Below are 11,935 nucleotides of genomic sequence, written 5' to 3' on the forward strand. Positions count from 1 at the left end.
ACACACAACCACTCTGAGTAGATCTTACTTCTTCCTCTTTTTGTCACTTTAACTTTTTGGGGTGTATCATGTGTCACGTGTTCATAAGTGTTTCATATTATTTTCCCAACATGCAAACTTAAATGTCATATGTGTTCATGATTGGTATCGCATTGTTTTGTTTTGGTATATGTTTCACATACATGTATTATGTGTTTACCTCTTTGTGTCGTTGTTTCGCGTGGATCCACCACCGGTTGACCGGTTCCCCCACGGCCATGGGGCGAACTCGGTATCACCGCATTGTTTCGTAGTTTCGCTTTTCGCCTCTCGGGGCTTGAATCGCATCATTTGTTTCACTGATCATGTTTCATTATGTCTTGTAACATTACTTGTTGATGTGGATTGATTGATGAATTATTTATTGATGTCGCTATTACATTTAATATTACATTTTACCTAAGTTTTATTAAATAAAATCAACTAATCTTTAAGGTTAAATAAGAAAACAAATAAGATCTACTCGCCAACTTTTGTTGACCCAAAAACCATTTTTTACACATGATACAGGTGAACAGGTACAAAGTGAAGATTGGACATATGATGGGCCTTAGTTAACAAGAAACGGATTAGTGTAGTTTATTTGTTATGAACAATGTCTAGTGTTTGTAATTGTGTATTTGAATTATTTGCTTCGTGAAACATTTGTTATGAATAAATTATTATTTAAAACAAGTAATAGCAAGTCATAAGCTCTTCGGATCAACCGAATCATGCCCCGATCATCTATTCCGCTGCGGGTCGGGGTGTGACCCTCGGTCATATTGGTTTGAGTCAGCACGGATACAGTCCCGCAAGGCCGGTTTAAAGTTTTAACAGTAGTTTATTTATAAAGGATTCAAGTCGTTCTCACTTCCCCCGATTTGATGCTATCTGCCTCAAAGAAAGTCAATAAGCCAGATTCAAGTCCTCGCAGAATCTATACACTGAACGAGACAATAACTTTACCCAACCCACCCTTCTAACCCCTATACAAACTACCTATAAATGTGATAAAAATGGTCGAAGGTATTAGGTGGAGGTTCATATGGGGTGGAGTATGCACCACCAAAAAGATAAGATGGGTTAGATGGTGGTGACGTGAGCGAGGGTGTATTGATCTATTATAGTTTTTAAGTACCTTTTTTACTCTTTTATCAAGCTTTAAATTTATAAACACAATATAACACTATCACTCTCTATAACACGATAGGGCAAGTGCACCCATCGTTGGTGTAGTATAGTGATCGTAAGATACCGGGGTCGTTTAAGGACACAAGGGCTTTTAATACAGGATTATCGTCAATGTCTAATCGACCCAAATTTTGAGAAAATGTTTTTTAACAAGTAAAAATAAAGAAATAAACTAAAGTAATAAAAGAAACAAATAAACAAGAGATAATCACTTGGTTCCGGCTCATCTTTTATGCATTCTTTGATGATTTCCATACTTTAGGTTTTTTAAGAGATTATTTTAGTTATAGTGGCATGTCCCTCTTTTGGAGGCAACCCTACACTCAGCCATATTGGCCTGAGTCAGCAGGGATACAGTCCTACAAGGCTAGAATATTGAAAGATAATTATGTAAGTTATTAATGCAAAAGGTGGCATGTCCCTCTTTTGGAGGCAACGCTACCCTTTGCCATATTGGTCTAAGTCAGCAGGGATACAGTCCCGCAAACCCGGTTTAAAGTTTTAATAGTAGCTTATTTATAAGGGATTTAAACCGTTCTTATTTCCCCCGATTTGATGTTATCTGCCTCAAAGGAAGTTCTAATAAGCTTGAATCAAGTCCTCGCAGGATCTACACACTGAACGAGGCAAGAACTTTACCCAAACCACCCTTCTAACCCCCTTCCAGGCAGTTAATGTGCTTTATATAGACCGTAAAGACACGAATGAGTGAATCGACAAAACATGAAGAAATGATAGGATAAAATTCACTTTCAATATAAAAAAACTAGTTATTAAAGTCATTAATACAAACCCAATTAAAAGGTAACCAAAGATTGGAAATTAAAGGTAATACAAAAAGATTTTGTCTTCACTAAGTGATGTAAGAGATTAGCCAATCATGGCCATAGTTTGACAAAAGCTCTTACTATCAATCTTGGATCCCAAGACTACTACCTACTCAAACTCTAATGATTATGGTGGGTGGTGGTGGTGTTGTGGTGGTGGATGTGAGAGAAATGGTTTGCCAAGTAATGGATTGCTATTGAACCAAACACCCCTATTTATAGCTGAAAAACAGAGGCTTTACACGGCCCCGTGCCTAGTGGGCACGACCTCGTGCCTTCCTTTTTCTCTCTCTTCATTTAATAAGCTTGTCAATCCGGATGCTCACACGGCCCGGTGTGTCAACGGCACGACCCCTTGACCATTGTACTTGTTTACTATCCAACATTTGCATATCTAGAAGTTGACTACGACCCCTATCCATGAGACACGGCCCCATGTCTCTTGCCTGCTTCTGATTGTCTTCTTCTTCCTGGAATCCTGTGTGGGGGACGACCCCATGCCTGGCAGGCACGACCCGTGCTTATCTTCTGATTTGTTGTTTTTGGTCTTGGGATGAAGCTCAGCGGGTTGGTATACTGTATCAACTTCCCTTCTTTTGTATTCATGCTAGTTTTTGCCGTTAATTTGTTCCTTTTATACATTAAAACTTTTTTAATCCTGAAAATCAAAAGTATACAAAGAAACACACTTTTCTAACATTACTACTAAAAAGAGTTGTTTTCATATTTGATATGATTTATATGTTGCATTTGGCGCATCTTAGTGGCATTAAAAAGGAAGGGCAGATTAGGTTTGGGGAGCATAAGAGATGCTAATTTGGCTCTACTTTTGAAATGGTGGTTGAGGATGCGAGAAGGTGAAGACCAATTATGGGCAAAGGTAATAAAGGCAATACATGGGAGAAGTTGGAAAGTTGGTATTATACCAGTTTATAACTCGCTAACGGGGGTGTGAAAAATATAGGAGGGATGTAAAGAATTCATTAAAAGCAACATTAGCATCGACCAAAAACTGGGAATGTGAAGTCGGGAAAGGAGATAAGGTAAGGTTTTGGGAAGATATATGGTTAACAAATGACCCATTAAAGGAAGAGTTTCCAAATATTTACAAAATGGCAGCCAAAAAAGGAGTCAAAGTCATAGATAACTACAAAAGAATGGGTTCAGAAATCGTTTGGGATTGGGGCTGGAAAGCGAAACCAACAACGAGGGAATCTTGGGCTGACTTTTTGCAACTTTTTAATCTACTCAAGAACAAGAGGATGACGAATCAAAGTGATGTACGAGGGTGGGAGCCGGAAAAAGGACGGTTCTTTAATGTCAAATTAGTCAGGGAAGATCTAGGAGCAGCCAACTGCTCGTCCGAAGAAATCTTCGTAATGGATTGGTGCGATTGGGCGACGTCGAAGGAGAATACTTTGGTTTGGAGGAGTCTCGCGGGCAGGATTCCAACTCGAACCAAGCTGGCCAAAAGAAGAATACTTGTTAACAATTTATCATGTCCTTTTTGTTGTTGTATGCAGGAAACGGTGGATCACGTCTTGGTCTCTTGTATATCGGATAAAACAATATGGTGGCGAGTGAGTGATTGGCTGAAAATTATAGGAATTGCATCGTGCTCAATAGTTAAGGACTTGCTTGTTGTGGCTGCGGGAGCTTGATTAACGAAGAAACAAAAGAAGGCGACCCTATGTGTCATAATGGCGACCATGTGGATGATTTGGTTACAACAAAACGACAGAATTTTTAATGGAAAATACAGCTCTAATACTAAGTTGTTTGAAGACATCAAGGAATACACATTATTGTGGCTGAAACACAGAGGCAAATGGAGAATATCTCTGCAGAAAATTGGAGTAACCTGGGCTTAAATGTAATATCAAACTAGGTGACAAATAACGATTAAATGTAATAACTTCTAGCTGCTGGCTAGTATGTCCTGAATGAGTTCGAAAGTTAATAAAATGTATTCTCTTTTCTGGTAAAAAATGTAATGTATGAAGTGTACAATAGCTAACCGACTATTTTTCTATCTTTCTATTTCTTTTACCAAGTGAGAAGTCATTTGGTCGTCAAATCATTAAAGTTGTACGACATTATCAGAACAATGGACGCCTCTTACATGTATCACAAGCCAAGACGACTCTAATTACCTTGCCATCTACAACCGCAACCATTTCCTCTAATGAGATCCACAACCTTGTAGCACAATGTTATCTCATTTGAAATCCCTGATAATGCTTTCTTTGTCGCTTTTGATCTATCGTTTTCCTTTTCATAATTCAACAAAGGAGTAGATTTTCGTAAAGAAAACAATCGAAAATGACAGTTATCCTCTTTATCACGACTTACACCTATCCCCAAATCAGTGCAGAACTCTAGGTATCGCATTTCCACCACTTTCAGGCACCACAAATCTCTATAGTCACTTTCTACATATTTTGATCGGCGAGAACATCTTATATGTTGACGACTTGACGAGAACTAACTGACGGCAAGGACTCATGTTCTTTTATTAAAATGTGCATCAAGGAAAAATATATATATATCTAAGTGACTAGTCCTACGTAAATTCTCTGTAGATAACATGCCAAATATAAATATTACATGTAATCTAAATCTAATAAAAGAATCCATAAAACTCCACATGTCAAGATCTCTCTTTCATCAGCTTATTGAAATGCCACATGGCATTTTCTAATGTTCTGGTTCTAAACCCACACACGACATTCTTTACACTGAGATCAATTTCACTCCAAACCCTAATCAGCATCTCCCTCATCATGCTCACAACCGTCTCCCTCCCCACCACCGCCCAACACTGATCCGCATCTTCATCATTCCCAAACACTAATCAACCCCATCCACTTCGCTCTAACATATAGAGAGAAGAGGCGGAGATGCAGTTAGAACAAATTAATCTCCTACATTTATTAAAGCCCAAAGCAGCAAACGGGTTTTCAAGAAATCTTGATCAGTTTTAAAAAATTGGAAGCAAACTTCATCTCTGCAAGGCTTACTGTGCTACCATGTAGGACGGCGCCGATGCTGAATCACGGATGTTTTTGGGCGTTGAGGTTCTAACCCTGAAAAAGATTGTGCCTTTAGGGTTGATGTTAAAGAGCTTGATTCAAGAGTTCGAGCAGGTCAGATTCTATAACACCGTCGACGATCTAGCTCCTACTATCGGTAAGATTAGTTCCTTTATGCTAAATCGATGTTTGTTTTGAGTTTTGTGAACATTTGCTTTGTCCACTTAATCGATGATAGTATAGATGTGTGTTTAGAATTTTGTTTGACAAGTGCCTACCATATATTAGTATTTGAGTATTTGGCTGTAGTCGAATAATCATCAATTCCCTTTCGTCATGGTTAAATATGTTAGGTATGCTTATCGTTTAAAGTATCTATGAACATATTATGCAACTTGTAAAATTGCTGAGGTGAATCGTCTTCATTGTGTTTTCGTGTTTAATTATTATTGCGATGCTTCTAATTGCATTTGATTGCGTGTTTTCTGGTTAGCCTTGAAGAGCTTTGTGATGTTATGAATCAAGTGGGGGGGCTTATCCCAAGCTTTTACTTTTGATTAAGCATTTTGGTCGAACTTGAGGGGTACCATTAGTTATGTTCTATGTTGACACTTTCTACTAATGGGTCCTTTCCAATCACTAATGAATACGGGTTATGTAACAGACTAATAGTTATATTAGAGTTTACAACATATGTTAAAATAGAAAAAAAATGTTGGCTATAAGTTTGTGATTTGGCCTTTGAATAGTACTTGGTTCAAGATCAAAGCAACATTCTAAGAATCGGAGGAAGTACTAATGTTCAATGAAGATTATTGTCAGTTTGACCACTACACATTAGTCAACGTTGAATAGTCTTTGGATGTTGTTTTAGTCACATATAAGAATTGATCGAACGTTTTCCTTTTTCTATGTTTAATATCTCTCTAATTGTCACCTCTTTATGTTATTCGTATGATATCTAGAGAAATCTTGATGGGCTAAAAAATTCAAAGCTTTTTGACACCTACAGATTTGACCACCACCTAAAAAGTCATACATCATCTCTACAAGGGTTACTCCGCCTCCATGTCGGACGGCGTCGGCGCTGAACCGCCGAAGTTTTTGGGAGTTGACGTTTTGACCCCATTCGCATATCAACACCTAATTTCGAGCAAGTCAGATTATATAACATTTTTTTATTAACTTTATATTACTTGTTGACTTTGTTTACGAGTATTAAGTTATGATATATTGATAGTTTCTTTATAGTTGTTGGATCATATCGTGATTAGATATTATGATTTACTTTGTTCTAAATGTTTTTTGTTTTAAAGTACTGAAAACGTCAAAACTCGATACCGAAAATATTTCGGTTCAGTAAATTGGGTACCCGTACCCGGTATCATTTGCTCATCCCTAATGCTATCATACCGAGTTTAGTTTTTTTCACTTTTATTTTGGAATTTTAACATTTTACATTATGATAAAAAAAACATTATCTATACAGTGACTTATGAAGGTGAAGAGCCTCACCAATTATGGACTAATTATTCAATACTTATGAGATAATAAAAACTATCACTTACAAAAATTATAACCCTTTGAGAGGATGAAGAGTCTCAATCAACACTCATCATCTCCAATCCATTAATCTATATATTTAGAGCTATTTACTCCTGTTTCAAGTAAGACTTTTAGTCTCCATCCTTTTTGTAGGCATTATGGTCAGTTATGTTATTTATCCGGTCCTTGATCTATAGAAATATGTATTATTTACTTTTATTCGTTTAACATGATTTGAGAATCCTTACTCTTCCTTCAATTTAAAAACAATTAAATGGTTGTCACAAAAATATCCTTGCTAAATGAACTTTAGGTTCATAATGATGATTCTACTATAAAAGTCTGTGTCATACTGTGGAGGTAACCGGTCTAAAAAAACCCAACTGCAACACTATTTTATGGGAAGGTCTTCATTGATGAACAGGTAATAAATTAAAAGTTTAGATTTCCACTGATTTTTTTTATTATTGTTGTCAATTTATATATATATATATATATATATATACACATATATTTATTTTAAGGGAAACAATATGCAAGCAAGTGTAGTTGAAAAATGGTATAAACGGTTTGCAAGTTTCCCCTCGTCGTTTGTTTTGCATGATTGTTAATAAAAGTCAAGGACAATCATTGTGTAAGGTTGGATTGTTTCTAAAACAACCGGTATTTACACATGGCCAGCTATACGTGGCATTATCAAGAGTAAAAAGTACATGGACTCAAGCTATTGATACTTGATGATGATGGTCAAATTACAAACAAAACTACAAATGTCGTGTATATAGAAGTTTTTAGAGATTTGTAGACTGTAACGTGTGCCTTCATATTATATTGTCTGTGAGTGTTAAATATCTTATTTTTTGGATATTCAAACAATATGTCGTTTTCTTTATAATGAAAATATTATTATATCATGATTTGGTTTTATTGGTGGAGTCGCTGCTGATTTACCTCATGGCTGGATAGATAAATGTTTGGATTTTTGCGATTATTTTTAACAGGAATTGCTGAATATCAAATGCTTATTACACGGAATCCCATTTTTTTAGAACGAGTTGAAGGAGTTGGCATTATTGGTGGAGAGGAAGCAATAAATTGGGGTTTGTCGGGACCAATGCTACGAGCTTCCGGAATAGAACGGGATCTTCGTAAAGTTGATCATTATGAGTGTTACGATGAATATCTCTGCAGAAAATTGGAGTAACCTGGGCTTAAATGTAATATCAAACTAGGTGACAAATAACGATTAAATGTAATGACTTCTAGCTGCTGGCTAGTATGTCCTGAATATGTTTGAAAGTTAATAAAATGTGTTCTCTTTTCTGGTAAAAAATGTAATGTATGAAGTGTACAATAGCTAACCGACTATTTTTGTATCTTTCTATTTCTTTTACCAAGTGAGAAGTCATTCGGTCGTCAAATCATTAAAGTTGTACGACATTATCAGAACAATGGACGCCTCTTACATGTATCACTAGCCAAGACGACTCTAGTTACCTTGCCATCTACAACCGCAACCATTTCCTCTGATGAGATCCACAACCTTGTAGCACAATGTTATCTCATTTGAAATTCCTGATAATGCTTTCTTTGTCGTTTTTGACCTATCGTTTTCCTTTTCATAATTCAACAAAGGAGTAGATTTTCGTAAAGAAAACAATTGAAAATGACAGTTATCCTCTTTATCACGACTTACACCTATCCCCAAATCAGTGCAGAACTCTAGGCAGGGCCGGCTCTTGGGCCGGCCAACCCGTGCCGACGCCCAAGGCCCAAATTTTTAAAGGGCCTGAAAAACTTTTATAAGCTTTTATATATATAGTAAATTATAGAGTTAACTGCCATTTTAGTCCCTGTGGTTTGGTCACTTTGGCCATTTCAGTCCAAATTTAAAAAAATGCGCCATTTTCCTCCCTGACATACTGGAAAGGTGCCATTTCAGTCCAAATTCTCATAACCCAGTTAAAGTCAGTTAGGTGAGTATATTTAATGAAGGGTATTTTAGTCCTTTTATAATTTTTTTGTTTTCCCTTTATGTTTTTATTGACCAAAACCCCCTCCCCTGTATAAAACCCCCCAACCTGCAACTTGTTTACAACCGTAACCCTAAATCCCAAATTCACCCCCAAAATTGAAGCAATCCATCCCCTCAACGATGGTCGTATGCGCTAATTGTGGGTCTCCAACAATTGTGAAGACATCGTGGACCCCTGCAAACCCTGGAAGGAAGTTTTTCTTCTGCATTACTCGACATAGGGGTTGCGGGTTTGTGGATTGGGCAGAGGGTCCATCGTGTGAAAGGGCTGTTGAAGTATTTCGACATTTTGCGGGTTTGGCTTATCAAGTTAGGGACCATGAAGAACAAGCTTTGAGGATGACATCTGAAATTAGGCAACTTCAAGAACAAGCTTTAGGAATGGCAGTGAAGTACACGAGATTGAAGATGATGTTAATGTTTAGCTGGGTTTTTTTCATCTCATATGTTGCTTTTCACTGAAATGTTTAATGTTAAAGCAGTGGTATAAATTGTGTTTTGCTGGTATGTGTCTTCGATATGTAATGTGGTGTCTTCGATATGTAATGTGGATGTAAAAATGGGTTATTATGTACATATTATGACGTTAATGTAATAGCAGTTGGCGAATATTGTCCAATACATTGTAATATGCTTTTTGTTATGGTTATGCATTTGTCGAATGTTGTTGCGTCCGATTCAATGTAATATGCTTTTTGTTATGGTTAATGCACTTGCCGAATATTGTCCGAGGCAATGTAATCAACTGGTGTTACCTTATGGTTATGAATATTGTCCGAGGCAATATTGTTGCGTCCGATTCAATGTAATATGCTTTATGTACCAAAAGACATCACCATAACAGATTTCATAATTGACCATAACCATTACCCAAGACCTGGACATAATAAATAAACATAGCACCATAACAGATTTCATAATTGACCATAACTCATAACAGAAGACATAACCAGCATATTACATAGTTTACCAGAATTCATAACAGAAAGACATAACTTGGACATAAAACATAACCCCATAAGACATGTTCCAAACACAGATTAGGTAGTGCACCAACAGACATAAGCAAAAGACATGACATGTTCCTGGACAAATTACATAACCAAAACATTCAAAAGACATTTTCAACCAACATAACCAGGACATGTTTCTACCAAACTACTGAACACCAGCAATGCCTATTCAACATCAGTCCCCTTGCAACTCCTCCTGTTATGGCCCCTCCTTTTACACTTGCTGCATTCCATAGTTTCACCCTTTCTTGACATCTTGCCACTGGATTCCATCTGTTGAGTCAACTCACTGATTTCCACAGCAGATTTCTTCCTTTTCTTTTTTGGTCTGCCTATTTGCTTGTGGTGCTTTGGTGGAAGCAGCTTAGTAGGGCATGTGGAAGGTGTCCATAAGTCTTGACCATCTACTGGATCAATTACATGGGAATACACATCCTTCCCAAGTCTGCATCCAGTATGATTTATCAACCCACTTCTCCAATACACCATCATCCTTGCCATGTAGGGCCAAGTTCCATATACAAGCAACTGCATGCTTGCAAGGGATGCCAGTCAAGTCCCATCTTCTGCAGGTGCAACTTTTCTCCACCAAGTTCACTACTTTGTTGTCTCTTGGCCCATTAACTTGATACTTGGAGATAGAGTTAAAGATAACAGTGTACTCAGCAGCTTCTTGTTTGATCTTGTCTAGGGCTTCAGTTGCATAGGGGGTTAGAGGACCTTTGCTCTTTGCAATCAGCTTGTGTACAACAAGATTCCTCTTCATTAGGTATTCCCTGATGCACTCTAGACTGGTAATGATTGGTTTATCCCTAGCATGTATCAACTGCCTATTGAAGACTTCACAAATGTTGTTTAGAAGAATGTCACACTTTGGCCTACCTGTTTAATGGAAACCTGTCAGTTATTATGCAACCACAGACAATTATGTAAATGGCTTAACATATATGACATTCTTAAGCCTTACCACTAAACTGAGACCGGGTCCAATGTTTCACTGGGATCTGTCTCAACCAGTCATGCAGCTTATTATCTACCATCTTGATATCTTGCATTGCATGATCAAACCAAGGAACTGTTGTTGCAAAGCAGCATTCCAGAATAGACCCTTTATCTTATCATCCCTCCAGTTAGCATTAGCCTTCATATTTTCATGAATATGCCGAATACAGTATCTATGCTCTGCCATAGGAAAGACCTTGCTAACAGCAGGTAGTATTCCCTGTACAGAATGGAAAGTTATACATAACAAACTTGAACAACAAAGGCATACATTTAAACAAATTATACATAACACACTTGAACAACTAAGGCATACATTTAAACAAGTTATACATAACACAATGGCACCTTTTGTCTATCGCTTATGAAGGTGAAGTTGGCAGTTCTTGGCAGCTCCAGATCTACAGCAAGTTGTTCTAAAAACCAGGTCCAGGTCTTTGTAGTTTCAGACTCAACCACAGCAAAAGCAACAGGATAAATCCCGTTGTTTCCATCAACACCCACTGCTGTTAAAATTTGGCCAGGGTAGGGCCCCTTCATAAAGCATCCGTCCAACCCTAGAATGTCTCTACCAATTATCTTAAAACCCTTCTTAAATGCACCATAACAAATATAAATCCTCCTAAACTGCCTTGTTGAACTTTTGGCCTTACAACTAGATGGTTCAACATCTATGGTAACAGTTGTTCCTGGATTCGATTTCATTAACTGTTCAGCATATTCCCTAAGTAACCCAAACTGAGTTTTATAATCCCCTTGAACCTTCTCCATTGCAAAATGCTTAGCTCTAGAAATTTGGTTAATTGTAATCTGTACCTGAAGTTTCTTGTAGAGTTAATCTTGAAGAGCAGCCAGTGGAATTGTAGGGTTAACCAAAATTATGGGTTCCACTTCCTTGGTAAAAAAAGAGATATTGCATAAGCCCACATCCCTGGTATGCAAGCAGTCATGTTCATTGATAAGAGTCTTCACCACCCATGTGTCTCGGCTCTTGAAGTGATTTGAGATGTGCAAAACCCAAGGGCATGTGGGAGGAGGAATCTTTTTCCTTGGACGTTTTGGCTTCTTTTCAGGCCCTTTTGAAGAACAATACTGCTGGGCCCCACCATTGTTATTTGTGTTTGCATTATGGTCCCCAACCACTTCTGGGTTTGCATTCAAAGGTGGATCATGTGAATTTCCAGAACTGCCCTCATTATCACAACCACCTTCATTACTGCTCAACTTTGGATTCTTTCCCATGCACACAACCCGGAACCTTCTTTTATC

General features: G+C 37.5%; 1 protein-coding gene across 1 annotated transcript; it reads right to left on the reverse strand.

Annotated features, from left to right (window-relative positions):
- Positions 1 to 10,076: 10,076 nt before the first annotated feature.
- Positions 10,077 to 11,437, reverse strand: LOC118488197. Its single transcript, XM_035985415.1, has 3 exons — positions 11,000 to 11,437; positions 10,733 to 10,886; positions 10,077 to 10,546 (listed from the first exon to the last, which is right to left on the reverse strand). The coding sequence occupies exons 1-3, from the start codon at positions 11,435 to 11,437 to the stop codon at positions 10,077 to 10,079; spliced, it is 1,062 nt and encodes a 353-aa protein (XP_035841308.1).
- Between the last annotated feature and the right edge of the window lie 498 nt (positions 11,438 to 11,935).

Source organism: Helianthus annuus, chromosome 16, assembly GCF_002127325.2.
Source record: "Helianthus annuus cultivar XRQ/B chromosome 16, HanXRQr2.0-SUNRISE, whole genome shotgun sequence".
Classification (NCBI taxonomy): Eukaryota; Viridiplantae; Streptophyta; class Magnoliopsida; order Asterales; family Asteraceae; genus Helianthus; species Helianthus annuus.

What these genes read in the sequence shown, in the direction of transcription:
- LOC118488197 (XM_035985415.1), bottom strand. Translation starts at nt 11,437, where the DNA reads ATGGAGAAGGTTCAAGGGGATTATAAAACTCAGTTTGGGTTACTTAGG. An exon ending in AAAAGGTGCCATTGTGTTAT is followed by an intron (nt 10,887 to 10,999) that starts GTATAACTTGTT and finishes CATTCTGTACAG; the next exon opens with GGAATACTACCTGCTGTTAG. An exon ending in TTTGCAACAACAGTTCCTTG is followed by an intron (nt 10,547 to 10,732) that starts GTTTGATCATGC and finishes TCCATTAAACAG; the next exon opens with GTAGGCCAAAGTGTGACATT.